The sequence below is a fragment of the Macaca nemestrina genome, chromosome 1, assembly GCF_043159975.1.
Source record: "Macaca nemestrina isolate mMacNem1 chromosome 1, mMacNem.hap1, whole genome shotgun sequence".
In the NCBI taxonomy this organism is placed as follows: Eukaryota; Metazoa; Chordata; class Mammalia; order Primates; family Cercopithecidae; genus Macaca; species Macaca nemestrina.
In genome coordinates, this window is record NC_092125.1 from 185,719,813 (window position 1) to 185,747,743 (window position 27,931).

The following is a 27,931-nucleotide window of genomic DNA, read 5'->3' on the forward strand; positions in this document are numbered from 1 at the left end:
CATTCCAGCCCGGGCAACAGAGTGAGACACTGTCTCAAAAAACAAAATAAAACAAAACAAAAAACTAATTTCCTCCCTTATGACCTAGGTCCAAGTTCACTGGACTTCCTTGTATTTCCTGAACTCACCAAGGTGCCTCCCACGTCTGGCCTTTTCCCAGCCTGTTCTCTCTGCTGGACATGCTCTTCCCCCAGATATTCTCATGGCAGACTTCTTCTCATCACTCACCAGACATTCTCCGTAACTTACATTATCTCCATTTTTATTGATTTGCTTGTTCATAATTTTTCTTCTCAACTAGAAAATAAGTTGTGTGAGCAAGGACCTTGCCTATCTTGTCTACCAGGACTTTATCACCAAGCTGTGATTAAGCTCTCAATGCATATATGTTGCATGAATGGATGAATGAATCCTCCCACTCTGGAGGTGGAGAAGTCACCATCACCACCATGTTCCAAGCAGACACACATGAGTTCATGCCACTGCTTTGGTTCAAACCCTGGCACACTGCCTTGGTTCCATCCATTACTAGGTGTGTGATTTGGGGCACGTTTTCTCCCTGTATTTCGGTTTCCTTATCTAGAGAATGAGGATAATGCTACTACCACCCTCCTAGATTTGCTATAAACAGGTACAAGTTGACACACTTTAAATAGTGATAGAACAGTGCCTGATATATAGTTAAAGCTCAATAAAAGTTTGTAATGATTATATCATCACAAAGCAATCCTAGAAGGCAAAATTTCTCAATCTTGGCAGGATTAGCATTTTGGGCAGGATAATTCTTTGTAGTAAGGGTAGGGTGGGGGCAGCATCCTGGCCTCTACCCACCAGATGCCAGTAGCACCTTCCTAGTTATGACAAACAAGTGTCTTTAAACATTGTCAGATGCCCCTGGAGGCCAGGAGGAGGGCAAAACCACGGCTGTAACACATGGCACTTTGCCTCCTTTGACAGGTATGACATTGAAGCTCACAGTAGTTAAATAACTTGCCCAAGGTCAAAGGGCTACAAAGTGGTGGAGCCGGAATCCAAACTCTTGTCTTCTGGGCTCCACCATGCATGCTCTTTCCTCCGCAGCTCATTGCCTGAGGCCTAAGCGTCCTTCCCTGCACCCAGGCCTGCATGCTCACTCACAGATCTGTGCTAATTACACAGCAACATAAAACTTTATATGTGGTTTGTTATTTTATATCCAGGAACATGGTCCACAGCCTTCATTACATAAAGCAGCTGTGTGTATACTTGGGGTCTAAGTGCTATTTAGTGGTCAGCTCGATGGGGTATTTTGTTTCAAGCATCACATTTCTTTTTTCCCTTTCCATACTCCTATTGAATCCTAAATAGAGGAGTGGAGCCTCACACAACTTGGGCTAAAGTGAAAGGCAAAAGTCTCCTAAATGGCAATCATCCCACTAATTAGACTGGGAGCCACAGCATAGGAATTGCCATATTCGGTATGTATGTGCCCCCCAGAGTGTGTGTGTGTGTGTGTGTGTGTGTGTGTGTGTGTTTACTAGCCATACCATCTGGCCTGTGCTATCTATTCTGCCTTCCCACTCACGTCTTGAAGGAAGCAAATGTTTTAGTGGAAAGAGCTAGACAGTCCAGTTCTTCTAATTATTAACTATATGACTTGAATATGTCATGTCTCCCCTCTGAGACCCAGTTTCCTCATCTATAAAATGGAGTTAAAAGTATCTGTCTCACAACATCATTAAAATCCTTTAGATACAGGGTCTGGCACAGAATCGGTCTGAAATAACCCCCAGCTCCTTTTGCTCCTTCATGGGCAAACTGCACCCCAGCCCAGTCCCAACTTCAGCCTGCTCTCTCAATACTCACCCATTCTACTATAGCCAAAACCTTCTTTTTCCTACCCCACGTTGGCCCTTTCACTTTCCTTATTCCCATTATCTGGAATGCAAGCAAGACCTTTTCCATCGATTTAAATCCTACTTTTCCTTTAAAGCCTAATTCAAATCCTGCCTCCTCCAGGATCATTTGGTAGTTCTATATGAAGGTGAGAGTCTTCAGCTCACTGACTTTGCCTGGACTTTTACAATACTACACCACTCACCTGACCCTTCCATGCATGCAAGTGGGTGGATGGTGATTTCTAACTCTTTTTCTCTTTTAAAACATTTAATTGACAACTAAAGATGGTAAAGGCTGGCCATGCGCGGTGGCTCATGCCTGTAATCTCAGCACTTTGGGAAGCCGAGGCAGGCGGATCACCTGAGACCATGAGTTCGAGACCAGCCTGGCCAACATGGGGAAACCCCATCTCTACTAAAAATACAAAACTTAGCTGGGCATTGTGGCAGGCACCTGTAATCCCAGCTACTCAGGAGGCTGACGCAGGAAAATTGCTTGAACCTGGGAGGCGTAGGTTGCAATGTGCCGAGTTTGCGCCGCTGCACTCCAGCCTGAGCAACAAGAGTGAAACTCCGTCTCAAAAAATAAGATTGCATATGTTTAAGGTATCCAAAGTGATAATTTAATATATGTATATATTATGTAATGATTATTAAAATCAAAGTAATAAACACATCTGTCACCGCACTTGCTGTATATTAGATTCCCAGAACTTATTAATCATATAACTGAAAATTTATACTTTTGACCAGTCCTTCCATACTGTTGGTAAGAATGTAAATTGGTAAAGCCATTATGAAAAACAGAATGAAGTCTCTTCAAAAAATTAGAAATAGAACTACCATCTGATCCAGCAATCCCACTTCCGGATATATATATATAGGAAATCAAAGTGTGACCTGGAGATATCTATACCCACCATATTCATTGCAGCACTATTCACGTAAACGCATTTTAACTTACCACCTACCCATGTTTTGTCTTGTTCAGAAATGGCAAGTATCCAGAGGGCAGGACTATACTCCTTCCTGCCTAAGACACCACAGTTCATATGGGGACCCAGCAAATATTCGTTGAGTTAACACAGTCAATGCCTCTCATTGCTGTTATATCCCTGAGGCTGCACACAGCCAGTCTGGTACCTGGTATGTCAGCCACCCTCAACCAGCACCCACAATTTATGCAGAGCAAGCTCAGGGGATTATCTCCTCTGAATGGCAGGATGAAGGGCTTTCCAAGATAATGCATAGTCCTTCCTGGTGCAGTCTGATTTCTGAGTCTCCCCAACAGTTCTCCTCCATTCTGCCTCTCCGCCTTCATGTTGACAATCCCTGTATGTGCCAAGTACTTGCAGTCCCATGCCTTTGCACATTCAGTTCCTACTGCCTGACCTTCCCTTCTTCCTCCTCCCTGTTCAACTCCTGCTCATCTTTAAAAATCAACTCAAACATGACCTTCCCAGCAAAGACCTATGCTGATCTCCTTTCTCTTAAGGCTGACTTCGTTGCTCCCTTTGTCCCCTCTATTTGTTTCCCAAAGCCCCGTTTGTTTGCATCTCCGTTCTCCTCACTGGATTGCAAGCTCTCTAAGAACAAAACCCTGGACTGATTCCTGTGTACTCTCTACTCCCCCACTGGGCAGGCCCACATAGGGTTTTTTGTTTTTAATGAATGCCATATTATATGGCAATTTCAATCCTTTGTTGCACTTTTGTGACTATGTGCCTATTTTCCCATTGCCAGGAGGAAATGCCCTTTTCTGAATTAGTTTCTGCACTTTTTCACTTTTTCTGTTTTTTTTTTTTGTTTGTTTTTTTGTTTTTTTGGGTTTTTTTTGAGACAGAGTCTCTCTCTGTCACCCAGGCTGGAGTACAGTGGTGCGATCTCAGCTCACTGCAACCTATGCCTCCCGAGTTCAAGAGATTCTCCTGCCTCAGCCTCCCGAGTAGCTGGGATTGCAGGTGCCTGCCAGCACGCCCAGCTAATTTTTTGTATTTTTAGTAGAGACGGGTTTTCACCGTGTTGGCCAGGCTGGTCTCAAACTCCTGACCTCATGTTTCACCTGCCTTGGCCTCCCAGTGTGCTGGGATTACAGGCGTGAGCCACTGCACCTGGTCCTTTTTCTGGCTCTTTCCACTACTCTAGACTGTCTTAAGCACTGCCAACCTCTTGCTCCTAAAGTCAGCTGTCCTTCTCTCCCATGCCCCATGTACTTCCCTCCCACGGCCCATGTCGTTCCATCATCAGATTAACTGCCAACTCAGGTAAGGGAATCGGGGAGAGGGTGTGGAGGGGATAGAGCCTGAGGGTGGGTAGGAAGGAGCAGGACCAGGATAGGAGTCAGAGCTGGAAGTCAGGCCAGGCTAGGCCCATTTGAAAATGCCAGTGTGGCCAACGACCAGGGCAATGGCCTTGCAGGAGGGCAGCCCTCAGGCCCAGAGCAAAGCTCCTCCTGTCAGTGGACTGCCGCAGGGGAGCCTCTCACCTCCCTCCCTGAGAGACGCTCTGTAGCAGCACTGGGCTCCTGGATCTGCTCAGGAGGCAGACTTTGTTGGTTTAGTTCCGCTACAAGGCTTTCTGCTCCTGCCCCAGCTGTTACAGCCTTCAATTCCTGGTACCAATTTGATTGAACAACTTAATTAAAATGCAATAAAAGGAAAGTGAGCCAGATGTGCCCCAGCGGAGAGGAGGCAAGCTCTGGGTCCCCTGACTCTCTCTTGAGCCCTGTGCTCTTCCCCATCCTGCCTAAAGGCTCTAAGCAGGCTGTGACCAAGGGGCTCAGAACTCCACTGTTAGGTATAGAGGCTCCTAAAGGTGACCTGCTCCACAAACTTCTTCATACTGATGACATGAAACCTCAGTTCTTACTCAGGTCCAGAGAGAACAAGTGAATTACCCAAAGATGCCTCGTGAGATGTTAGCAGAAGCAGGATAAGTCTCCAGGACTGAGGACTATCATCATCCAGGGTTTCTCACACTACACAATGTGGGAGGAAAAAAATGGTTTGAAAATACTGAGACCCTTGCTCTTGAGTCTTGAGGAACACTCTCTCCTGAGGCCCCAAACTTATTTATTTGGTAACAGCTTTATGGAGACATAATTCACATACCCTATAATCCACCCATTTAAAATGTGATTCAATGGTTTTTAATATATTCACAGAGTTGTGCAACCATCACCATTCTAGAATATTTTCATTACTCCAAAAGGAAACCCAGTACCCTCCAGTTATGGCCCCACCATTGTCCCCATTTTTCCTAGCCTTAGGCAACCACCAATCTACTTTCCGCCTTGCTATGTATTTGCCTATTCTGAACATTTCATACAAATAGAATAATATATGTCCTCTTGCAACTGGCTTCATTTGGCATAATGTTTTCAAGATTGATTTATGCTATCCTGGAAATAGCATGTATCGGTACTTCATTTTGTTTTATGGCCAAATAATATTCCATCATGTGACTATAACATGTTTTTAAAATGTATATATTTAAGGCAAATGATATGATATTTTTATATATCACATTTTGTTAATTTATTCGTAAGTTGATGAACATTTCAGTTGTTTCCACCTTTCAGTTATTACAAATAATGCTGCTATCACAGTTTACATAGAGTATTTTGGGTGGATGAATGTCTTCAGTTCTCTTGGGTATATATCCAGGAATAGAAAAATCTATTTATTCTTGCAGCTCATTAAGAATATCAGTAACAATACTGGTGAAGATCTTAAGACATTATTGCACACATTGACTCACAGAAAGTGAGGGGGACAGGAAATTGGCTGGGGAAAGAGAGGCACAGAGAAGCTAACTGTTCTGCCCTGGTCACAGTCACCACGTGTACCATGGAGGAGGAAGTCATAGCTGACACTCATGAAAATTAGCCAACACAACTTTTATAATTTTAGGAAAAAAGATACCAGGGAATCTTTGTTTACAATACAGGAAGGGAAGGTTTCCAAAATCCACACACATATTTACACACCATTATTTTAAATTGATCAGGCTCTTTCTTATTCACTATCTGATTTCTATCTTCTAATTCTCCAACGAGGACCCATGTCCCTCCCTCCAGTGGAATTGAGCTCTCACCTCCCCTCATCCTTACCAGCAGAGTGGTGACTTCGTAAGGAGTTTTGGAGCTCCGGAAAGTGGAGGCTCTTTAAAGGCATCTCTTGTCAGAGCTGCAGGTCTCAGAGCTGTGTGTGTGGGAAGCATGGTGCTGTCCTGTGCTCTCATACGTACCATCTGGGCACTCTAGCCTGCTCGGTGTCTGTCACCAAGTGTGTGTATAGCTAAGAAGCTGAGGTTGCTCCAGACACCCAGTAAACTGAACCATATGAAATTGCCAACATGCATTCACTTGTAACTTACAAAAGTGGCAACTTCATGTGGCACATGAGGGTCAACCTGCCAGTCTCTGGTGTCCCCTTCTTTCCTTCCTGTGTTCCTCCCAACCTCCCAGATCCTGTGCTCTGGAAAACCTTTCTGACCCTCCGGCCCTGCTTGGTCTTTCTCACTCAGCCTTCTGGTGTGGCCACTTTCTAGCTGCTCAATCTGGTACCTGCAGGCATGAGTGGGAGAAGTGGGGAGAACACTGGGCTGGGAGTCAGGAGACCGAGGCTTGGGCTCTGGCTCCCCCCTCACTATCTGTCCACTGGTCTCCTGCCTCCAACTTGCCCCTCCAATTCATGCCCCCGATGAGCACAGATCTACTCTAGCCACCTTAAACTTCAAATCTTGCAGTAACTTCCTATCACCTGATACCTAGAACTGACAGACTCCCCAGCCTGGCTGGAAGACACAGGTTCAGCTCCTGCCACTTGCTTTTTGCTGCAGCCATGGGTAACTACTTGGAGTGCTCTCACACTGCTATGCCTTGGCACCTGCTCTTCCACTTGGAAGGCGTGTGCACCTCTTTCTCTAAGCCACCTCTGATTTATTTTTCAAAACCATCTCCCAGGCATCTTCCCTGGGCCTCTGGGCTGTGTTAGGAGCTCTCCTCTCTGCTCCCATTTCCTTGTGCTTCTGTCTCTCCTGGCCCTCATCATCTGTATTTTAATGGCTTGTTTGCATATCTGTCCCTGTCTGTCTCCTTCTCCAGGCTGTGGGCGGGCTCCTGACAGTATCACCTAATTCATCCGTCAATACCTGTTGTCAGAATAGGAACAAACTCTCCTTTAACAGAACCAAGCAGGGGTGCCTGTGCCTCCCTTTCTCCATTTGCTGGAAACAACTCAGAAGCTTAGATCTTGCGCCCTGGCTTTCTCTAAGTCTCATGTGCCTCTTGAGGACGAATAGGTTGGTTTAAGGGGTCTTTCAAGTCTTGTGGTCTAAGACACTGCGATATCAATCCTCACTCTTCCAGAGACAGGCACAGGGATACTGCGTGGGTCCAAGGACATAGATAAGAGGGGATTTACTTAAATGGAAGATTCCAAGGAATTTTGGGGATTTCTTTTTCTTTTCTTTTTCAGTTGGTGTTTGCAGAGCACCTACCAAGCTCATCCCAGCGCTACGCATGTCATAAAGTTGTACACAGCAGCTTTCTGAATTTCGAGAGACTGCTACCTCCCCAGTCCAACTTCTGTCCCTCTCGCTGTTCGCTCCTGCCAGGATCTGCGGGAGGGACGCTTTGGGCGAGGCTGGTCCCCAAATCTGTCGCTGCCACCCAGTCCGCTTCTGCCGCTGAGCCCGCGGAGGTTGGCCGAGCAGGTCATTAGCCCGGGCGCCCTCTGGCGGTCTCACGGCGAAGCTGCGGCCCGGTCGCGCCAGGCGATGGGAAGGGGGAGGGATGGGGGAGGAGGCGCGGGCAGGGGAGGAGAGGAAAAAGTTGCGCTGGGAAGTTTGGAAAGTTGAGAAGTGGCTGCTGCGGGCTTCGCCTCCCTCCGCGCGTGTGAGGGAGCGAGCGAGGGAGCCAGAGAGGAGCGAGCGAGCGCCTGCCATGCCCATCAGACCCCGCCTCGCCGCGCCCGGGCGCGGAGCTAGCCCCGACTCCCTGCCGCCCGGCCCGGCCCGGCCCGGCGCGGCCCGGGTCCCCCGCCCCCGCGCCCCCCGCGCCAGGTCCTCCCCTCCCCCGCCTCAGCGGCCCCAGCCCCCCGCCCGGCCCGGCTCCGCGCCGCTCTCCCGCCCTCCTCTCTCCCTCTCTCCCGGCCGCGGAGCAGCATGGCGGAACCCGGGCAGCGGCCGCGCGGCCGCCCGCCGCCCCTCTGAGCCGGACTCGGGGGCAGCCGGCCGCCCCAGAGCCGCCCCCGACCCCTGCCGCGCCCTCCGCCGCACTTGTCCCACTGCGCGCCTCCTGGAGCGCCGCGCACCCCTGGGACCCTTGCGCGCCCCGGGCGCCCAGCATAACCCAGGGACCCCCGCGCACCCCAGGTTCTCGGTTCTGCCCCAGGAACCCCGCGCTCCCCTGAACCCCGACGCGGCTCCGGGACCCCGCGCGCCCCCAGACCCCAACACGCCCTCAGCACCTGGGGGCTCAGCCAGCGAGGTTGAGCGCCCGGGGGCGGGGCCCAGCCCTAGAGGGTCCCTGTCTTCCAACAGACGGAGCCCCGCCCCAGAGAAACCCCCAGGTTCGACAGGGACAGTCAGCCACGCCCCAGAGGGCGACCAGCATCCTGTGGCTGGAGCCCAGTGCTCCAAAGGAAACTCCGTGCCCAACTGGGGACTCCCCGCCCCGCTGAGGGGCGCCGCCCGGGAGGGTCCCCCGCGCCCCGCGGGCCGCGGCAGGATGCACGCCGCCCTGGCGGGGCCGCTGCTCGCCGCCCTCCTCGCCACCGCTCGCGCCCGCCCGCAGCCCCCTGACGGAGGACAGTGCCGGCCGCCCGGATCGGTGAGCGAGCGCCTTCCCAGCCACTCTCCCGCCTACCTGGGTATTCCAGTCCCATGGGACGATGGTTTGGGTACTGCTTCCGCACCCACCTTAGCCCACCCGCTCCACCTCTACCCGCCGGGCGCAGCCTCGGGCGCCCTTCCTTCGCTCCTGCCTGCCCCGGCTCCAGCTCCAAGCCAGGAGCGAGAAGGGGCGCTCCCTCTCTGGTTCCTTCTCCACACGCTGCCGCTCTCGGGCTCTCCCCTTGACTTGTGGTCCTGCTTGGACGCTTCCTCTCTCTGTGCCCCTTTTTGTCTCTCCTTTCTCATGTTTTTTTTTTTCTCTCTCTCTCTCTTTACACTTCTCGTCTCTCTGCCCGTTTCTGACTGTGTCTTTCTAGCATTCCTTGCTCTTCTCTTGACTTCTATCGAACCTTTTGCTCTCCCATTCACACACTCTGCCCCCTCCCAGGCTTCCCTCTTTCTCCCTGCCCTCCCACTCTGACCTAAGACAAACTTTCTCCCTGTTGCTGGTTCTCACCTCCTTCTCTGCGGTCCAGGCTTCCACCACCTACTCTCCCAAGCGTCCATATTTCATGAAAAGGGGGAAGATTTCAGAGGAGAGGAAAAGGCAATGCCAGGACGTACTGGCCTAACATTTCCTGGGGTCAAGTAATTACTGGTTCTCCTAATTTTCCTTCCAAAACAAAGAACCTCTTTATTTCCTTCAGTATCTTTCCCTCTAAGTGTAAATTAATGCATTGACAGTAACCCTGAATTGGAGGCCAGGAGACCGTAGGGTCTGGCTGCTGTCGGTGTGCTGCCTGTCAGCCCGGAATTCGCTGACCCTGGGCAAGGTGCACCTCCAGCGGCCTGCCTTGTGCACAAACAAGGAGCTCGTTGGCTGGCTGGGCTCTCAGTCTATCGCCAACATGCTGGGATTTACAGTTTTGGATAGTTAGTAAAGTAATGTACTGTTCTCCCACAAGCTACCCATCCCAACACATACTTTTCATTTGTGCTAGAATCAGACAGGAAAATGTTATGAGTTGGTCTAAAGCTTGCAAGTGGTCAGTGGGCACTCCAGGGATTTTTCTGGATGGAAAATGGCTTTGCCTAAGAGAAATGACAGTCCCCTTCTCATGCCCTTTATGCCCAGCCCTGACTTGGATCTGTAGAAAGGACCCCTGTCTGCATACCTCTCCTCAGCTCCTACACACACGCGCGCACACACACACACTCTCCCCAAAGTCAGAGCTTAGGTCATAGAAAATGACAAACAACTGGGGTTGGAGATCAGGTATACATTTTTAGGGGAGGAGCCTGGAAAGTACCCAGAATATGTACATTTCTTGGGACTAATTGTAATGGAATCCTTTCCTCCCAAGCCAGATTCTGGAACTTGACTTGGCCTTGCAAGATTTTAAAGCACTTTCTCATCTATGGTCTCAGCTGGTGGAGCAAAGTAGCCGACACCCCAGACCTGCCCTCCAAAAAGAAAAGTGTATTCACCGTGATGAATGTGAAGTAGCTGTTTAAATAGGTGTGCTATTTTTAATAGGTGTTCTGCTTTCAAAGTGCTCTTGGCATATATCTTCTAATGGTTGGATTTAAAAGTTACGTGACTTCCTCCCTTCTTGCCAGAGCAGGACTCTTGGTCCCCCTTTCCCCACCCTCCACATGAAACACCACCGGTGAAGGTTTGACTTGGCCAAGCATGAATATTCTCAGGTGGTGTGGCAGTCCTTGGCACTCATGGCAATTGCTAATCATGAGAGTTTCCCTTCATTGCCGACTTCCTCTGTGCCTGGCACTGGTCTGAGAGCTTAATATACATATATTGTATCTTTTAATCTTCCCAACAACCCCTGAGGTAGTTGCCTTCACCCCCATTTTATAGATGAGGAAACGGAGCCTGTGGGAAGTGAAATGATTCACTCAAGATCATACATCTAAGACAGGGCAAAGCTAGGTTTTCAATGTGGGTCTTTCAGGCTCCAAAGCCCTGGCTCTTTACCATGGCCTGTGTATGGTCTCTGCCTCCCATCCCCACCTCCCTCTGCACCTCCCTCTGGGCTACCCTGACTCTACTCTGTTGCCTTCGGCCTCACTGCCTTGCCTCTCCTCTACTCCTGCAGCAGAGGGACTTGAACTCCTTCCTGTGGACGATTCGTCGTGATCCGCCGGCCTACCTGTTTGGCACTATCCACGTCCCCTACACCCGTGTCTGGGACTTCATCCCGGACAACTCCAAGGCAGCCTTCCAGGCTAGCGCCCATGTCTACTTTGAGCTGGACCTGACAGACCCCTACACCATCTCGGCCCTGGCCAGCTGCCAGCTGCTGCCGCACGGGGAAAACCTGCAGGATGTGCTGCCTCGCGAGCTTTACTGGCGCTTGAAGCGCCACCTGGACTACGTCAAGCTGATGATGCCCTCCTGGATGACGCCCGCTCAGCGGGGCAGGGGGCTCTATGCTGACTACCTATTCAATGCCATCGCGGGCAACTGGGAGCGCAAGAGGCCCGTCTGGGTGATGCTCATGGTGAACTCGCTCACCGAGAGGGACGTGCGCTTCCGCGGGGTGCCCGTGCTCGACCTCTACCTGGCCCAGCAGGCTGAGAAGATGAAGAAGACCACAGGGGCTGTGGAGCAGGTGGAGGAGCAGTGCCATCCCCTCAACAACGGGCTCAACTTCTCCCAGGTAGGCATGCAGGGCCCCAGGCTGGAGCTGACAGCCCAGGGCGCCTGAGTCCTCTTCTCCGATTGTCTTTCTTCTCCGACGGGGAGCGGGAGGCAGCCAGAGTCAGGTCCTTTTTCTGGAAGGAGAGGTTCTTTTGGGCTGCAAGGCAGCACTTGGCTGCTCTGGTAGTATCAGTTGAGAGTGGTGTGTACTGGAATTTGGGGTAAGAGTCTGAGTGTTTGCTTCTATTGCAGCAGTATTACATGTTGGGGATGTATACTCCTCACCTGCTGTGCTTGCCTGGGCAGAAAGAATTTCCCTCAGAGCATCAGAGTGATCAAAAACAAAAAGAGGGGCTTCTGGTGTGTGTCAGGCCTTCCTGAGGCCATGGAGGCTGTCTTGAGGCTGGTGTGTGGACAGTGCCCGAGAAAACAAGAGGAAGGCATAGCTCCCGGGGCTGAGCCGACAAGGAGTTGCCCGGCACCTGGCAACAGTAGAGTGCTGCTTGCCATTTGAGGTTAAGCACCATCAGTTTCCCAGCTCTGTGCAAAGCTCTAAGTGACCCTCAGACCGCCTCCCTAAGGCCAGGAGAAAGTCAGCCAGGACAGTTTTAAGGTTAATAATTTCAGAGAAGTGTGTTCACTTAAAGGTTGACAGTCCTGATTTCTGAACCTCGGAAGTAGGAGAAAAGGGAGGGGCTTAAGAGGTTTAAAGTCTCTGGCTGCCAGAGATCTGATACAGCAAAATGTCATTAAAAGCCCTGTCTCCATGGACAGAGGTCACTTGCTACTCACTGGCCCCAAACTCAACTCTGAGACCCTGGGAACAATGAGTTCACATCTGTGTCTTGAGAACGGGACTGTCAATCCCAGGATGGGGACTCCTTCAAGGAGGCCCCAAGATGGGGCTTGGGCCAATTTCCTGAGTGAGGCATGGCTCAGAGACATGCTGCCCATTAAGGAGAGAGCCTCATAAATTGACTGGACCAGAAACTACCACTGGAATCAGACCTGCTTGCTGCCCCGGAGATGTTGCAAGCTCTTCACCAGGGAAACAGCGGCAGAAACTGATCCCCTTTCCAAGATCTCTGGCCTTTGTTTTTCCAAGGGAAATGCAATATTGTCCCTGGGGAGGTAAGAAGCCAGATTGATTTGCCGGCCAAATGAAAGGCGGGTTTGTCGGTTCTCCTGCTGGCTCTCCCATAATTGTGGAGTCCTTACCCAGAGGGCCCCAGTGGCAGGAGCATTGGGGCAGTTAGTCACGCCCTGCAGGGTTCTGACTACGCCTGACTCCTTCTCCACGGGGGAAAATCCTGTGTATTCTCTGGCCCAGTGCTGATTCCTCTGAACATAGCCGCTTTCTCCCTCTGAAGTGACTTTTCCCTTGCCAGCCTCGGGAGCTGATATTATCTGTGTCGGGACCCCCGGCGCTCACCGCCCATCTCATTTCGGAGGCAGGTTTGTGGGAGGCCTCTCTGTTCAGAGGCCTAGGTCTGGCCTCGATATCTTTTTTAGAGGTGAGGTATCCACCATCGCTCTCAACACCCTCTTTGCACCAACCACAGAGGAATCCGACAAAGGCTGAAGGGAGCACACACAAACTCTGGCTAAGCAGCCCCTAGCTTTAATCTGTCTCTCTTAAAACAACAAAACTATCTTTCTTTGGGGTCTGGAAACACTGCTGTTTAACCAAATGATGGCTTTGGTAGGGTGAAAGCATTTGCTAGAAAGTGTGTGTGAGGTTATGTTTTAGGAAAAGTTACTGAGAGCCGTTCATCGGCCGGGAGGGAGCCTGCTGACAGTCTCCAAAGCTCATGCTTGAAGATCAAACAGACTTCAATCTCTGTTTCAAAAATGTGCCCACCCGTCACCAGCCTGGGCCCACTCTTGACATTGTTTTTGGGTCCAGCTCCTCAAAAGAGCTGCAGAAAGCAAGTCCCGCACAAAAGAAAACAGAACTCCCCTTAGTTCCTTAATCTCCATACCCTTCACCACCTGCCTGAGTGTCCAATCATGCCAATTTGTCCTGTTATCATTTTGTAGGGAGGCGATGAAATCTCTCCTCCATCCCCTTGGGCAGCCTTGGACTAAATGGGAAGGGTGGGATTCTGGAGCCTAGGCAGATGAGGTCATTAGGGATCCAAAAATTCAAAATCAGAAATGCAACAGCCTTCTCAGTAAAATTGCATGCACGCGTGCACAGTTTGATATGAACATCTGTGATGCATTAGTGTACTGAAATATCTGTTAAGTGCATCAGATTTTTATTTTTTCTTTCCTTGCAGCATTACTGTTATTGCAAAATATTTGGGTTGGGGGGGCAGTGAGAGAAGAAGGCAGGAAAAATAAGGCTTAAAAGAGTGTCTTTTTGTTAAGATCTGGATTTTAGTATTAATATTGTTTTTAAAATTTTTGTAATTTTTTCTGGACAGAAATAGCATAATTTTGCTTGTTGAATGGAGAAAGAAAGCTTAAGTTTTGGAACCCTGGAAAAAGCTTCTTCCACCCTTGCACAGCTTGGGAGATCAGGTCTATTGTTAGGTTTTGGTGTTTGATTTCAAAATAAACTGAGGGTGCTAGACCCAACATCTCCATGATTTTGCTATGTGACCTTGGGCAAGTCACTTCCTCTCTCTGGGCCCTGTTTTCTGGGTCTGTGAAATGAGACACTGAGATGAGGTCATCGTTCAAGCTCCTTCCAGCCCTGACATTCCATAGGATGATTCTAATCAATTCCACGTGCCAGGCACCCTGCAGGAGGCTCCACATGCTTTTCCATTGCATTGAATTCTCATAACAATCCTATGGCTTTCTAAGGTGGGCATCCAGAAATGTTGAATGACTTGCCCAAGGTCACATAGCTAATAAGGAACAGAGCCAGTCAGCCTGACTCTGTATGAAGGACAGTGTTCTCCCGGCTTCCACACACTGTTTCTCTAGACTTCCTCCTGTTTAGGTATTTGATATCTTCCGTAATCATTCCTTAGTTCTTTCTTCTGTTTCTCTCTCCCCTTTTGAACTTGAGGGCTTAACATTTTATTTCTTGGAAAATTTATACTTGTAGAAATATTATTTCTTTCGGCTATGAGGCTGGTGGTGAGGCAGGTCTCTAAAGGTTTTCTTGATGTGTTATAGACAGCTCGGCACAGTGGGCTGGAGATAGCAGACTTGCTTCCAGGTGTCCGTCCCAGCCTCAACAGTAAAACCAATGACTTGTATAAAATCTTGGACAAGACTTGGTGTGCCCATCCATCCCATGGGGCAGTAATTACCAGTCTTTCAAAGTTGAGCTTGTTTTGTGGGGACATGAGAAGACACTACCTGTGGGAGGTTGTTGATGGGTTAAAACGACTACCTGGATGTTGGTTTTGTGCATGGCAAACAGTCTAGGCTGGCTTCTGGGCAGGGAAAGAGGAAGGCTACATGGGAAGTTGCCACTCCCAGCAGCCATATCCACTCTTTACCCCTTGCTGAACATAGTAAAGTTGGAGTATTAGGAGGTGGTGAGCCCCTGCCCTCGGGGGCCCCAGGATGCCTAAGTCTCGAGTCCAGATCTTATGACAAGCTTGAGACCTGCAGATTTCTATCAGCTCTGCCTGCTGCCTCCAGGGACTGGTACCAGCTGCCACAACTTCTACCTCTAGGGGACCTGAGTCCTCCCCTTCAACTCCCTGCATGGCAGAGGTGGAGACACTGGATGAGACCTCTAAGTTGCATGGTCCTCTCTCTGAGGTGTAATAAGAAAACAAGGACTCTGCTATTCTGTACTTTACCAAGCACGCGACCATTACCCATCTAATATGTGTAGTGCCTGAACACTGAAGCATGCCTGCCAAAGGTGTGCAGAATGTTTGTAAAATTCTACAAGTCCCTCACAATACCATTTATTGAGTTTTGTCTCTATTCAGGGTGCTGCATTAGACCTCATAATTACATTATCTCCAATCCTCACAGAGATGCAACAAGGTTTATTATCGTATTTATTTTTAAGACCATAAATTGAGACCTGAAAAGGTGAAGTCATTTGGCTGTGGATTACACAGACAGGCCAAGTGGACTCAGTGTTCAAACTCAGGTGAGTCCATTGCCACAACCCCTGCTTTTCCAGTGTCTGAAAAATGATCTGGTTTTTATTAGATGACATTTCTGCTGAATTTGTGTGTGTGTGTGTGTGTGTGTGTGTGTGTGTGTGTGTGTGTGCTGGAATGGTGGTAGATCATCATTTTTTACTGAAAAAGAAAGAGAGAGAGAGAATTGAAAAGTGCTGGAACTGATTTTCTCCTTGGCTTATAAATCGGATCTCAAGGTGATTCTAAAATAGGAGTTCTCAAAGACATTCTGGGCATCAGCTACTCCCCTGGAATATGTCCCCAACTTTCTAAGCGACCCCTGTGAAGACATACACATACCCCCATCGCCAATGTAGGCTAAGCCTGCACAGTTGAATAAAGATCTCTTTGGTTTATAGTCAGAGCTCCTATGTCTATACCCTGGGGGCCAGCAGGTATTAGTAAATACTCAGTAAATATTTGGAGCATGAATGAATTAATGAGCAAATGGTCAGAAATCATGATGTGACCATCCCTGATTCCGTTCCACCATGCAGCGCCATTGAACTGATTCTGTTCCCCCATGCAGCACCATTGAACTGATTCTGTTCCCCCATGCAGCAAGCACCATTGGACTGATTCTGTTCCACCATGCAGCACCATTGAACTGATTCTGTTCCCCCGTGCAGCACCATTGAACTGATTCTGTTCCCCCATGCAGCAAGCACCATTGGACTGATTCTGTTCCACCATGCAGCACTATTAAACTGATTCTGTTCCACCATGCAGCACTATTAAACTGATTCTGTTCCACCATGCAGCACGGTTGAAGGAATGAACAATGAAGAAAAGTATAAATCAAAGTGAGGAGCTCCCCTCTGAACTTTGAAAGTTCCCTTCCATCCTATAAGGACATAAAATGTCAAAATTATCATGTAGGCTGCTACAGCAAAATACCTTACAGTGGGTAATTTATAAACAACAGAAATTATGGCTCACAGTTCTGGAGGCTGGGAAGTTCAAGATCAAGGTACCAGCAGATTGTGTGTCTGGTGAGGGCCTGTTTCTCATAGATGATGCCTTCTGTGTGTTTACATAGTGGAAAGGGTGAACAAGATTCCTCTAGCCTCTTTTATAAGGGCCCTAATCCCATTCGTGAGTGTAAAGACCTCATGAACTAACCTACTCCCAGAGGTTCCACCTCTTCAGATCATCACCTTGGTGGTTAGGTTTCAACATACGAATTTTGGAGGGACACATACATTTGGACCACAGCATAGGCAGGTCATATTCAAAGCAGGTTCTAATCCTGATCCTGTTACTACCTTGCCTGTGACTTTGGGCCAGCCCTTTTCCCTCTCTAGGTCTAAGTTGCCCCTTAGTCCCGTGAGAGTGCTGGGCTAGGTGATTTCCAGTGTTGGCCCAGTGTGAGGCTTATCTTTGACCCATATTTTGGAGAGCCTAGGCCAACCCACTCTGATATTTTGAGCCTGAGTTACCCGTAGTTGGGAGGGGCTGGCAGGCTTGTCTTTGGCAGTTGCTACTGATACCTATTTGTCCAGAGCCTGTTGGTTCCAGTGGGTGATTCTGCTGCCAGGCTTCAGACAGGAGAGCCCCAGCCTGTCACGGCACAGTCTGCTGGGCAGCCACCCAGCCTCAGCTACTCTCCTTCATTGTGACTCTTCTCCCTCTGTTGCTCCTCACTCATTCAACCAGAGCACCTCACTGTGCTGTGCCAGTGAAGGGTCTGGGAAGAGACTTGGAAATGTGTCTTTGCCTGCTGGGAATTCATTACCTGAGGATGCACCCCATTGCTTTTATGCCCTGAGAGGTGGGTATTATTAGTCCTGTTTGCAGCATGGAAACTGAGGCACAGAGCACCTGAGTATTAGTCTCTCCTGTGCCCTGGTTCTCTGCACTTCAGATAGAGACCCTGTTTTTCCTTCCCCTTTTGGTTGCATGCTCCCACCTTTTAGAACCATTCTCTGATTTCCTGTCCTCCAAGAATAGCCATTCTTGAGTCCTCCAGCCCTCTCTGGGCCTCTGTGGCAGCCCTGGAGCCCACAGTGTTATACCTTGTCAGATCTCTTGTCAGATCTATGTGCCCTCCTTAGAATAAAGGGACCAAGCCGCCCCCGAGACCCCAGACACCCCTGGAGGACCTCGGACCATGCCGAAGCCTTTTCTCCCCGGAAGTCATCCACAGAGGGAGAGCCCCTCCATCACTGTGGAATTAAACACAGGCTGGCATCTCCCACACCGTACACCTCCAGAACCTGGACTGAGGTTCAGAAGAACAGGCTTCTTCTGGCACGACCTTCACCTTGTACTTCTGTAGTCTGCCACACCCACTGTCTCTCCCCCACAGAGCCATCTGGTTAGGAGCTGCTCAGCAAATGTCCGTCACCAGGTGTCCCCCAGTAGCGACCCCTGGGCATGTGCACACTCAGATTATTTCTGTGCCCAGAGGGCTGTTTGTGAAGAACCCCTGCAGGCATGGAGAGCTCTGTCCATCCCTTCTCCATAACCTGGTTCATTCATATCTTAATATTTAATATATTATCTAAATGTAGGGGGAAAGCACACGCAGAAGCAGGAGCACAGGATGGCTTACGCACCTCCATCAGAGGAGAGTGAGGTCCTAAAGCTGGAGGTGACCAAAATGTCATGAGATATTCTAGTCTTAGAATTGGAAGTTCACAGCAGGAAGACTTCCAGGCTCAGAATCTCCAACCATAAACCCAAATTCTGAGGCTCAAGGAATCTAAGAATGGTGAAATCTCAGAACATTAGCCTCAGAGACATTTTGGGACTCGAAGAATCTTCACGTCATGAAATCCTAGCCTCTTAGCTTTGAAGAATTGTCAGCTCATGGACACAGACTTCTAAAATCTTAGAGTTGGTAGGGGCCAGCTCTCAAGAATTCCGAGAAGCCTCATCCGCAAACATATTGTCTGATCTTCCCCCAACCCGCTCTCCAATCCCAGGCCAAGCAGAGAAAACCTGACCGGCAAAGCACTTTCTGACGGAGATAAAAATGGGAGCGTGCCTTTGTTAATAGTTCCCATTTGGACGTCTCTCAAAGCCAGGAAGAGGTCGCCTGGTAATGCAGCTTTCCTAGGGAGGAAACAAGAATGCCGGCGAGCGCCACAGCCTGCCAGGCGGGCTGCTGGCGTTCTTTCCCCCTTCAGTTTGCTTCTAAATATTATCCACTTCACTCCCTTTTATCTCCCATCACTGGCTCTCTGTCCGCCCACTTAATCCACAGGCAGCCGGTGGCCGAGCCTTCAGTTCTGTTCACTGGCTGCCAAGCCGTCTCGCCGAGCAGCTCCTCCAGGATCCGCAGGCTTTTAAATCTGTGCACTATGTCCGCTGTAACACAAAACTGTTGCCCCAAGCTTGGAAAAGCTGTTGCTTCTGCTAGGCCCCCTCCCTCTTTAGGAATTTCCTCCTTTTCTATTCCGTTTCTGAATCCTGAAATTTTTCAAGGCTCAGCTCAAAGCTGTACCTCCTCCAGGAAGTCTTCCTAGAATGTTCCCAGGTCTAACCTGCTCGGAAAGACTTGGGCCAAAGCTTTACTTAATGACCCAGCCACATATATTTTTCCCCTCTGTGGAATTCTTTATGGCATTTTATGACATTCTTTCGGCACATATATATTTTATTTATAATTTTTTCTCAGGCAATCTTATATTCTTTTCTTTTCTGATTCAAACCTAGCTCAAAATGTGCTCACAATTGATTACAAAATTAGATGGAATGTTCCCCAGTTCTGAAGTTGGGGCTTTGTGGTATATTCTGTGGTTGGAGTGTTGGCAGCTCTGGATGCTAAAAAGGGACTGTGTCTTGGCCTCTGTAATTCTCAGAAACCTCTTAGGCTTTGCACCTGAGACATATTCAGTACTGTTGCTGGCCCATTTGGTCAAAACTTTGTAACATTCATGGGTCCCCATTGGATTCATTAATCTCCATCCTGGGATATTTTGGGTTTTTTTCCCCTCTTTTTCAACTGTTACTTGCAAACAAGTCTCTTTTTTTCTCCTCTTCGCTATCCAGAGCACACATGATTTTCTCCAGGCTCACTGCATCCCTCCACTTATTTTCATGTTAAAATGCTTCATTTTATTCTTCGCTTGCTATCTTGGTTTTGGAGCACCAGGGTTGCTGAGCTGTATGATTTCTCCCTCCCTCCCTCTCACATACACTCCTTGGTTATGCCTCCATGCATTTGCTTATGTTGTTCCCTCTACCTGGGAGCCCCTTCCCAGTTTTTATTTTCTGGCTGACTCTTACTCCTCTGAATGGGTAAAGGCCCCTGAGGACCATCCATGTTAAAAGCTTGGGCTCATCAAACAAATGTCACTCTACAGCAAGACTTTTAACCATAGTCATCAGATTGGAGGATGCCATGTAATCATAACTCAGTAGTTTGAGTTTAGGTGCAACAATGTGATTGGCTTTTAGCATTGTTTTTTGAAAGAACTGGTGGGTAAGTTGTACTTGAGCCACACTGAATGCCTGGCTTTCCTGGAAAAGAGCCATGAGGTCATCAGGCCAGGCCTATAAAAGTCAGGGCCCTGGGGCCATCTCTGAGGGACAGAGATGTGTGGTCTCTGCCTATGCACCTGTTGCTGGATTCTGTGTTCCTTCTGAAGGACTTAGACAAGGTGGTTTCCTTGGGAGAACCCAGGGTTTTCTGATCAGCAGCTGACCACCCCTACCCTGAATGCTGACACTCCTTCACCTTCATTCTTGGGATTCTCCCTTTTCTTCGCATTGACTCAGGAAGGGCAGGAGGAGACATTAAGCTCCTTCCCACCTCCCTTATTCAAAGGAACATCCTGGTCTCATTCTACCTTCAGAACCGAAAGTCAGTCTTTAAATTTACACATCGTAGTGCAGACTCAGTTCAGGAGTCCCCTGCACTGGAAAACTTCCAGACATTGGCCTGTTGGCCCAGTGCTCCTTCAGTTCCCAGAATAAGTGCACTTATTGGGAGTATAGTAACCTTGGGGTAGTTACATAACCTGTCTGTGAGTCAGTTTTCTCATGTCAACTCTATAGGATTGCTGTGAGGATTAGTTGATTAATGTAAAGCACTACAGCACAGTGCCACACACACAAATGCTCAGTACATACTAGCTCATAGTTATTACTTCATTTTCAAATTATCATTATACAACTTTTCAAGAAATGTTTGTTAGTTCCTACTGAGTGCCAGACATGGGATAAGTGCTGGACATAGTGAGAGAGAAAAACATTGCTGTTGCCCAGGTGCTTCCTTTCTGGGTAGGGACGGGACACAGCATCCCTGCAGGTGCCAGGAGGAGGGAGGCTGTGGCTTGTCTTGTGGTGTGTTGTGGGAGTACAGAAGATGCGCAGCTTCCTCGGCCCTGAGGAGATCCAGGAAGGCTTCCTGAAAGCAGCCCAGGTGAACCTGAGATCGGAAGGAGTAAAAAAGCTAGGTAAAGTCTAGGGAGTACTAAGTTCAGGAGATTGGAGGCACCTACGCTAGAGGACGGGGCGCGAGTTGTGCATTTTGAGGGCCGTGAGCCAGTTCAGCTTGGCCACTCTCTGCATGGACTGTGACTAGAGAGAGACCATACTGCATAAAGCCGCCTGCTGGTGTCCCTCCACCTCCAGTTCACGTTGGCGCTAGCCCGAGAGGCTTGCATGACTGTGCCCATTTCACACCCTGGCGCAGAGGCGAGTGCTCTGTGCATGACGCGCTTGGCTCGGGCCGTGCCGTCTCTCTGGCCTGGCCTCCGCGAGCGCAAGTGCACGTTTACTAAAAGAGCAGCGGCTGGGCGGCAGCGGCTTTGGGGCCGCAGCGTGTTTGTCCCCGCCCGTCACTCGGTCAGGCGGCGACACAGGCGGGGCCCTGCGGACAGGCACGTCGGGGCGAGGCGAGTCCGCGTTCACGCGGGGGAGGAGACAGCGCGGCGCGCGGCCAGCGCTGCCCGGGGAGCCACGGTGCAAAGATAAGAGGACAGGCCTTTCTTCCCCTCCTTGTCTTGTGTTTAAAGGATTTGCCTCCTTCCTCCCTATTAAGGTTATTTAAAGTTTCCTGGCCAGTGTTATCTCCGGGGGACTTAATGCGCCTTCAAGGCCGTTAGTAATTTAAGCCTTGGGTCCCGCTCGAAACCCCGTTTTAGAATGATACCGGCGGAGAAAGCCATTTGGAAATCTCTCTGGCTCATCTTTTAGCTTTAGTTCACACGGTTTCCCTTTCTTGAGCTGCTTGGCCTTGAGTCTGAAAAGAGACAAAAGCCTAATTGGCAATGATAATTTCAACCATTTGCATCGCGGTTTGCAATTTCCAGAGGCTTTTCACATGCGCGACTGACATGCGCGACTGCGTTCCCTCCCTACCCCAACAAGGACACGAAGAAGAGTGTTAGTCTGTTCCTGGCCCCCCCTCCTTTTTTTTTTTTTTTTTTTTTTGCCAGTGTGGTTACTGAGCTCAGAAAGGGAACTGGATTTGCTTCAGAGTGCCAGGTGTTGAGACCCCAGATATCCAGCTGGATGGCTCCAGCATCCCCTGGATTATAGTACATTTTTGAGCACCAGACCCTTTTTTGGGGCCGAGTTGCAGCTGGAAGAGCTGTGGATTGGTCATGGGATGGGTAAACTGAGCCACTTGGGGACTTCGGTGATAACAATGCTTGGTCATTGCGCTTGACCTTGACAGTCTTTTTTTTTTTAACTTTTATTTTAGGTTCAGGGGTACATGTGCAGGCTTGTTACGTACGTAAACTACTGTCACAGAGGGTTTTTTTTTTTGTACAGATTATTTCATCACCCAGGTATTAAGCCCCGTACCCAATAGTTAGCTTTTCTGCTTCTCCCTCTCCTCCCAACCTCCATGTTGAAGTAGACCCCAGTGTCTGTTGCTCCCTTTTTTGTGTTCTTGAGTTCTTGTCATTTAGCTCCCACTTAGAAGTGAGAACATGCAATATTTGGTTTTCTGTCCCTGTGTTAGTTTGCTGAGGTGTAATAGCCTCTAGCTCCACCCATGTTCCCACAAAAGACATGATCTCATTCTTTTTTATGGCTGCCTAGTATTCCATTGCATGTATGTACCACCTTTTCTTTATCCAATCTGTCACCAATGGGCATTTAGGTTGATTCCATGTCGTTGCTATTGTGAATAGTGCTGCAGTGAACATTTCCATGCATGTGTCTCCATGGTGGAATGATTTATAGTCCTCTGGGTATAGACTGTGATGTTTGTTGACCCAGCACTACAGAACCCACATGCTGAGGCCTGCTGGTGGTCTTGGAGGTAATTTAATATTCTGCTTCCATCAGTAGTTTTCTGGGGAGGTTTTTTGATGGAGGTGGCTTTGAGAGAGACCTTGCAGGTGGAATAGGATTTGGGCCCCTGGGGATGGGGTGGAAAGGAAGCAGACTTACACGGAAGTGCCAGGATGGCAAAATGCAGAGGGAATGCAGAACAAGCCTTTCTACACTCCCTCCACTGGCTTTATTCTTTCTCTTTCCTATTCAGCCTTAAGAGAGCCATTGCTATTTAGTGACTGTTATATGCTAGGCCTCTGGTTTATCACAGTAAATTTCTAAAACAATCCTGAAAGGTAAGCATTTTTCCCTCATTTTGAGGACATTGAGGCCAAGTACTGTGTTCAAAATGATGGAGCCAGGATTTCTACTTGGATCTTTTGATACCTTAAGGAAGAAACTGGACTGGAGTTGGAAATCCAGCTCCTCCACTTTGGCTAGATGGCTGAACATCTGTTTCCACATCTGAAAAAATGGGGCTCACAACAGTATTTACCTCCTGGGGTTGTTGTGAGGCGTAAATGAGATAATGCATATAAACCACACAGCTGAGTGGCTGGCACACAGTAAGAGTTAATGAATGTTAACTGTGGTGGCTTAGGTGGTGGTCATTTTCATTATTATTATTGGCCCATTTTCACTATGTCTTTCTTGAACTGAGGCCCATCCCATACAAAAGATGGCTCTTGATCCTTTGGTCTTTCACACACTGAGCATCATCCAGTGCAGGGATGGGTTATTGGTTGGTCTGATGGGAACTATGTGGTCGGACCACCCAGAGCATGGCCATTTATTTTTCTGACCATCTGCAGTGTGTAATGTCTGACTTTATTCATTCTGGCTTGCCTTCACTGTGGTCTCCCACTGCTCTCTGGAGTTGGTACACACCAAAAGGAGGGATCGAAAGGTTTAGGCCGGAATCCCCAGCTTGAGGCCCAGCTCTGCCCTGGGTTAGATTTGTGACCTGGGGCTCTTGCCTCTCAGCATCCTTTTCCTCTACTGCTCAGACAGGTTGGATGTTACCTAGCAACAGCTCAGAGCACTTGGGAGAATCCAGTGGGATCAAGTCTGAGAAGGCCTTTATCAGCCATCAGGTGCTCTATGCTCTCAGTAGTGCCAGAGGTGCATGTGTTTTTCCTCTTCTTTTTCTCCCAAAGAGAAATTCTCCGTAAATAATTAATTGAATTAGTTATTATTAAACTATTCATTCATTTATTTGTTCATTTCTTTGAAAAGCACTGCTGGGAACTACACCGTGCCAGGCTCAGTTCCAGGTCCTGAGGGTTCAGAGAGGGATATGGGGCTGGTGAAGAAGGGGGTGGGGTTGAAGAGACTCAAGAGAGAGGTACCTTGCTGCAGAGTGCCAGGAATGATTCTGAGGCCTTTATGTGCACTGCCCCACTTATTCCACATGGCAGTCTCTCAGGTAGATTCAGCCTCATTTTACAGGTGAGGAAACTGAGTCACAGAGCGGTAATTCACTTGCCTGGGGTCACACAGCTAATGAGTGGAGGATCTGGAGTTTAAACACAGAAACTCTGGCTGCAGAGCCCTGTGCTCTTGACCTATCTGCATTTAAATAAAAGAGAGAATGTGGCCGGGTGCAGTGGCTCATGCCTGTAATCTTAGCACTTTGGGAGGCCAAGACAGGTGGATCACTTGAAGCTGGGAGTTCGAAACCAATCTGGTCAACATGGTGAAACCCTGTCTCTACTAGAAGTACAAAAATTAGCGAGGCTTGGTGGTGCATGCCTATTATCTCAGCTACTTGGGAGGCTGAGGCACGAGAATTGCTTGAACTGAACCCGGGAGGCAGAGGTTGCAGTGAGCCAAGATCGTGCCACTGCACTCTAGCCTAGGCGACAGAGCAAGACTCTGTCAAAAAAAAAAAGAAGAAGAAAAGAGGGAATGTGACCCAGAGGAGGTGGAGCTGGAATCTGAGAGTAGAGGTGACAGCCCTTCTGAAACTGGAGATGTGATGAAAGGTAGGAGGCCAGGAGGTGACAGGGACAAGGAGTTGAGAGACTTCTGAGGGTCCCTCTTGAGGAAGGCTGTGGCCCTAGGAAGCAGAGAGTGAGAGAGTCCACTTTCTAGGAGCTAGAATGAGGAGGGAGAGTGAGGAGAAAGTCTGTGGTGGGCATTCAGAGTAGAAGCTGACCTTTGCAAGTAAGGCAATGGCAGGGCAGGCTGAGGGGCCCAACAGACGTACAGGTGCTAAATTTGTAATGGCACCAGTCTGGATGGCTGGGATGCTTCTCTGCAGAGCTTTCTAGTGTAGGGCAGGGAGTGGGGAAATGTGATGGAGGGCCACCCCTTGCCTAGAGTATTTCTGTTCAATTTGCCTCAGTAGCTGGACAGAATGTCACTTCCAACCTATCATTCAATCCACTGTGTTAGTGTACTGATGAGCACTGACCCTGAGTCCCCCACCGCCATGGCTGCTGGGGCTTTGCAGAGCTTAGGTATCTGGAGGGTCCTATGGATGCTACCAAATGGATGAGCCTGTATTCTTGCTGTCTGGGAGTTAGTTCTCTTTGCTGTTGCATATGCTCAATTGTATACAATAGACCAGCCTCCCCTCCTTGTGAGTACCTGGTTTGGCTTTAGTGTGATACCACTTGAGCTGTATTGAAGGACAATTGGGCACGTCCTGGGTTCAGGAGTGGCACCATGTTATGGGGGTGGGTGCTGATGGTGATATTGATCTGGATTCTCACATTTGGAGAACACTAGTGGGAAGCATGGGGAGACTAGGCAATTGACTATAGAAGCACACAGGGGTCACATCATGGAGGCCTTACAACCATGTTAAGAAGTTTGGGCCTGCTCCTGGGTGCATTGGGGGCCATTGTCCCTCACACTCATATTCTGCATTTCAGAATTCCTTCTGGTTAATAATTGGCCCACCCACTCATTCCTCTGTTGGCTAAACTGGAACACCTCACCCAGGCTTGTCTATACCTTCCCAAGTCTCTTGCTTGAGCCAGAGCATAATGGTTCCCAGCTTCTGGGACAGGAACTCAGGACTGGGTTTCCTTTAGAAACAAGGTGGTAAAAGCGGTCTGGTGACTGAATGAGACCAGAGTAGTTATATATTACAGAGGCTTTTGTTAGGGAGCCTGAGACCCTGACCACCATTTCTAACATCGTTGCTGGAGGATAACATTTCCCTGCATTTTGTGTCACTTATTTTATGTGATTTATTTGTGGGATTCCACCTGTTCAAAGTGGGGGCGGGGTAAGGCAGGCGATTCCTGATGTTCACCCCACCCCCAGCAGAAGTAGGGGATGGGAGGATCTTTGGTCAGTGAATAGAGCACTGGATTGGGAGTCCCACAGCATGACCAGAGCAAGTCCCTCCCCTCGCTCAGCCCGCTTAGTGGGTGTGAGATTGGTTGGTAAACCATAAACCACACCCCTGCTGCTGCAAAGCCACTTTCTAAACTGGCTCTGACCTCACTGGAAAGTGGCATTTTAAATGTTATTGTCTTTTATATGTTCACACGTCTGTCTTCTTCATTAAACTGAAGTTCTTTGCGGGAAGGAACCTCGCAGAATGAATCTGGGTTTCCCTGACACCTGGCTTTGAGTACACATGCAGGGACCCTGTGTGTAGCTGTAAAATTATCGACCATGTCTACACATCATCACCTGAGTATCCTGGTAGAAAACAGGAAGCCCCCTTCCTGCATTGTTCCCAGATTTCTAAATGTTTGGTTCCAGGAGGCCAAGTACCTTGGCAGCCACCTCCACTTCCCACAACAGTCCCCAGGTGCTTTGGCTTTGGGAGGCCGTGACCACTGACAGCCTTCTCAACCTCATGCTCTGACCAACTCCTGGTGCGGCTGTAGCATCCCCCTGATCCTGATTCCCAAAGGGGCCCTAAGGGCTTTGACTGAGCCACCCTGTGGATGGGAGCTGCTTCTCCTTGGATTGGAGGAAACTTCCCAGCTCTTCCCCACAACCTCCTTTCTTGCGCTTCTGTGTTTTTCCCAGGGCACGGATCAGAGCTTCTGTTTGCTGGTCATTCCGTGATCCTCACACAATGTAAATGAAAGCTGCTAAAACCAATAAATTCAAACCATGTGTGGGGCACTGGGGAGGAGCGAGGACGTCAGAGGGCCGCAGTGTGAAGTGGCGTCAGCTCTGACGGCACCCGAGCTGATTTGTTTATGAGAAAAGTAAATATCCAAAGCCATAAACAGCCTTGGGTCTCTCATCATCGCTGGGATTCAAAGGCATTTCATAGGAACACACACTCTCTGTCTCATGTAAACAAAGCGAGATTCTCTGTGTGTGCTGACCTAAATTCTGCATTTTCATCTTTGGGAATGCCAGCCAGTCATTCGAGTCGGGATCCCACAGGCAGTGTGGGCCTGCGTTGGGTTGTCTTGTTTCCGGTTCTGGCAGTTGGCCTTGCACCTTGCTTTGCAGAGGGCTGCCCCATCGCCGCTCCTTGGCCTTAGAGCAGTCCTGGGTAGTTGTCTTAGTCTGTTCATGTTGCTATAACAAAATACCATAAGCTAGTTTGCTTATTAACAACAGAAATCTATTTCTCACAGTTCTGGGGGCCAGGAAGTCCAAGATGAAGACATTAGTAGATTCAGTGTCTGGTGAGGACCAGCTTTCTGGTTCATGGATGGTGCCTTGTCCCTGTGTATTTACATGGTGGAAGGGGAACTTTGGTTCCTTCAGTCCCTTATAAATGCACTAATACTATTCATGTGGGCTCCACTCTCAAGACCTAATGACCTCCCCAAATCCCCACCCTCCTAATACCATCACATTAGAGATTAGGTTTCAACATAGAAATTTGGGGGTGGAGGAGAGACACAAATTTGGTGGAGAATTTTGTGAATGGGAACATGTTATGGACATTTAGAGCATACCAGATGGATGGAATGGGGTGGCCATTCCCACCCCTGTAGGGATGAGGAGCAGGAAACCCAGAGATGTAAATCGACTTGCCCACGATCACGCATGAAATCAGGGCTGAACCAGGACATCTCCCTTTTCTTCTCCTTTAGAGCCCTCCAGCTCTTCGTTTCCTCTTCACGTAATGATACTTCTATTCTCCCTAACTCAGAATCCCAGAGGCATCCTTTTCAACTCCCCCTCATTTCCTTTCTCCTCCAATGTCTCCTGGAGCCTGTCCTTCCTCTTGGTTCGTGATTCCTGTGTGTGTGTGTGTGTTTTTCATCCAGGCCATTCTT

General features: G+C 49.0%; 2 protein-coding genes and 1 long non-coding RNA gene across 17 annotated transcripts in view; 2 read left to right on the forward strand and 1 right to left on the reverse strand.

Moving 5' to 3' along the window:
• Positions 1-9,493, reverse strand: part of LOC105495000 (putative selection and upkeep of intraepithelial T-cells protein 1 homolog) — a 222,588-nt gene extending 213,095 nt beyond the window's left edge. For 5 of the 12 annotated variants that reach the window (XM_071093465.1, XM_011764116.3, XM_071093463.1 and 2 more), the window contains exon 1: positions 8,749-9,085. The gene's annotated coding sequence lies outside the window, so the exon portion shown is untranslated. Of the gene's footprint in view, positions 1-8,748; positions 9,089-9,231 lie in introns of those variants that run through there. The other 7 variants (XM_011764110.3, XM_071093436.1, XM_071093418.1 and 4 more) reach the window with 4 other exon arrangements.
• The window catches only part of LOC105495006 (TraB domain containing 2B), a 254,818-nt gene continuing 234,901 nt past the window's right edge, over positions 8,015-27,931 (forward strand). For 3 of the 4 annotated variants that reach the window (XR_011621191.1, XM_011764122.3, XM_011764121.2), the window contains exons 1-2: positions 8,596-8,712; positions 10,829-11,392. Coding sequence is in view for 3 of the 4 variants with exons in the window: in XM_011764122.3 (XP_011762424.2) it covers positions 8,611-8,712; positions 10,829-11,392 (666 nt within the window). In the remaining variant the exon portion in view is untranslated. Of the gene's footprint in view, positions 8,713-10,828; positions 11,393-27,931 lie in introns of all 4 variants that reach the window. The other variant, XM_011764120.3, reaches the window with a different exon arrangement.
• Positions 11,402-27,931, forward strand: part of LOC105495003 (uncharacterized) — a 73,171-nt gene continuing 56,641 nt past the window's right edge. The window contains exons 1-2 of the long non-coding RNA XR_011621214.1: positions 11,402-12,504; positions 15,362-17,250. This is a non-coding gene — a long non-coding RNA (uncharacterized lncRNA). The remainder of the gene's footprint in view (positions 12,505-15,361; positions 17,251-27,931) is intronic.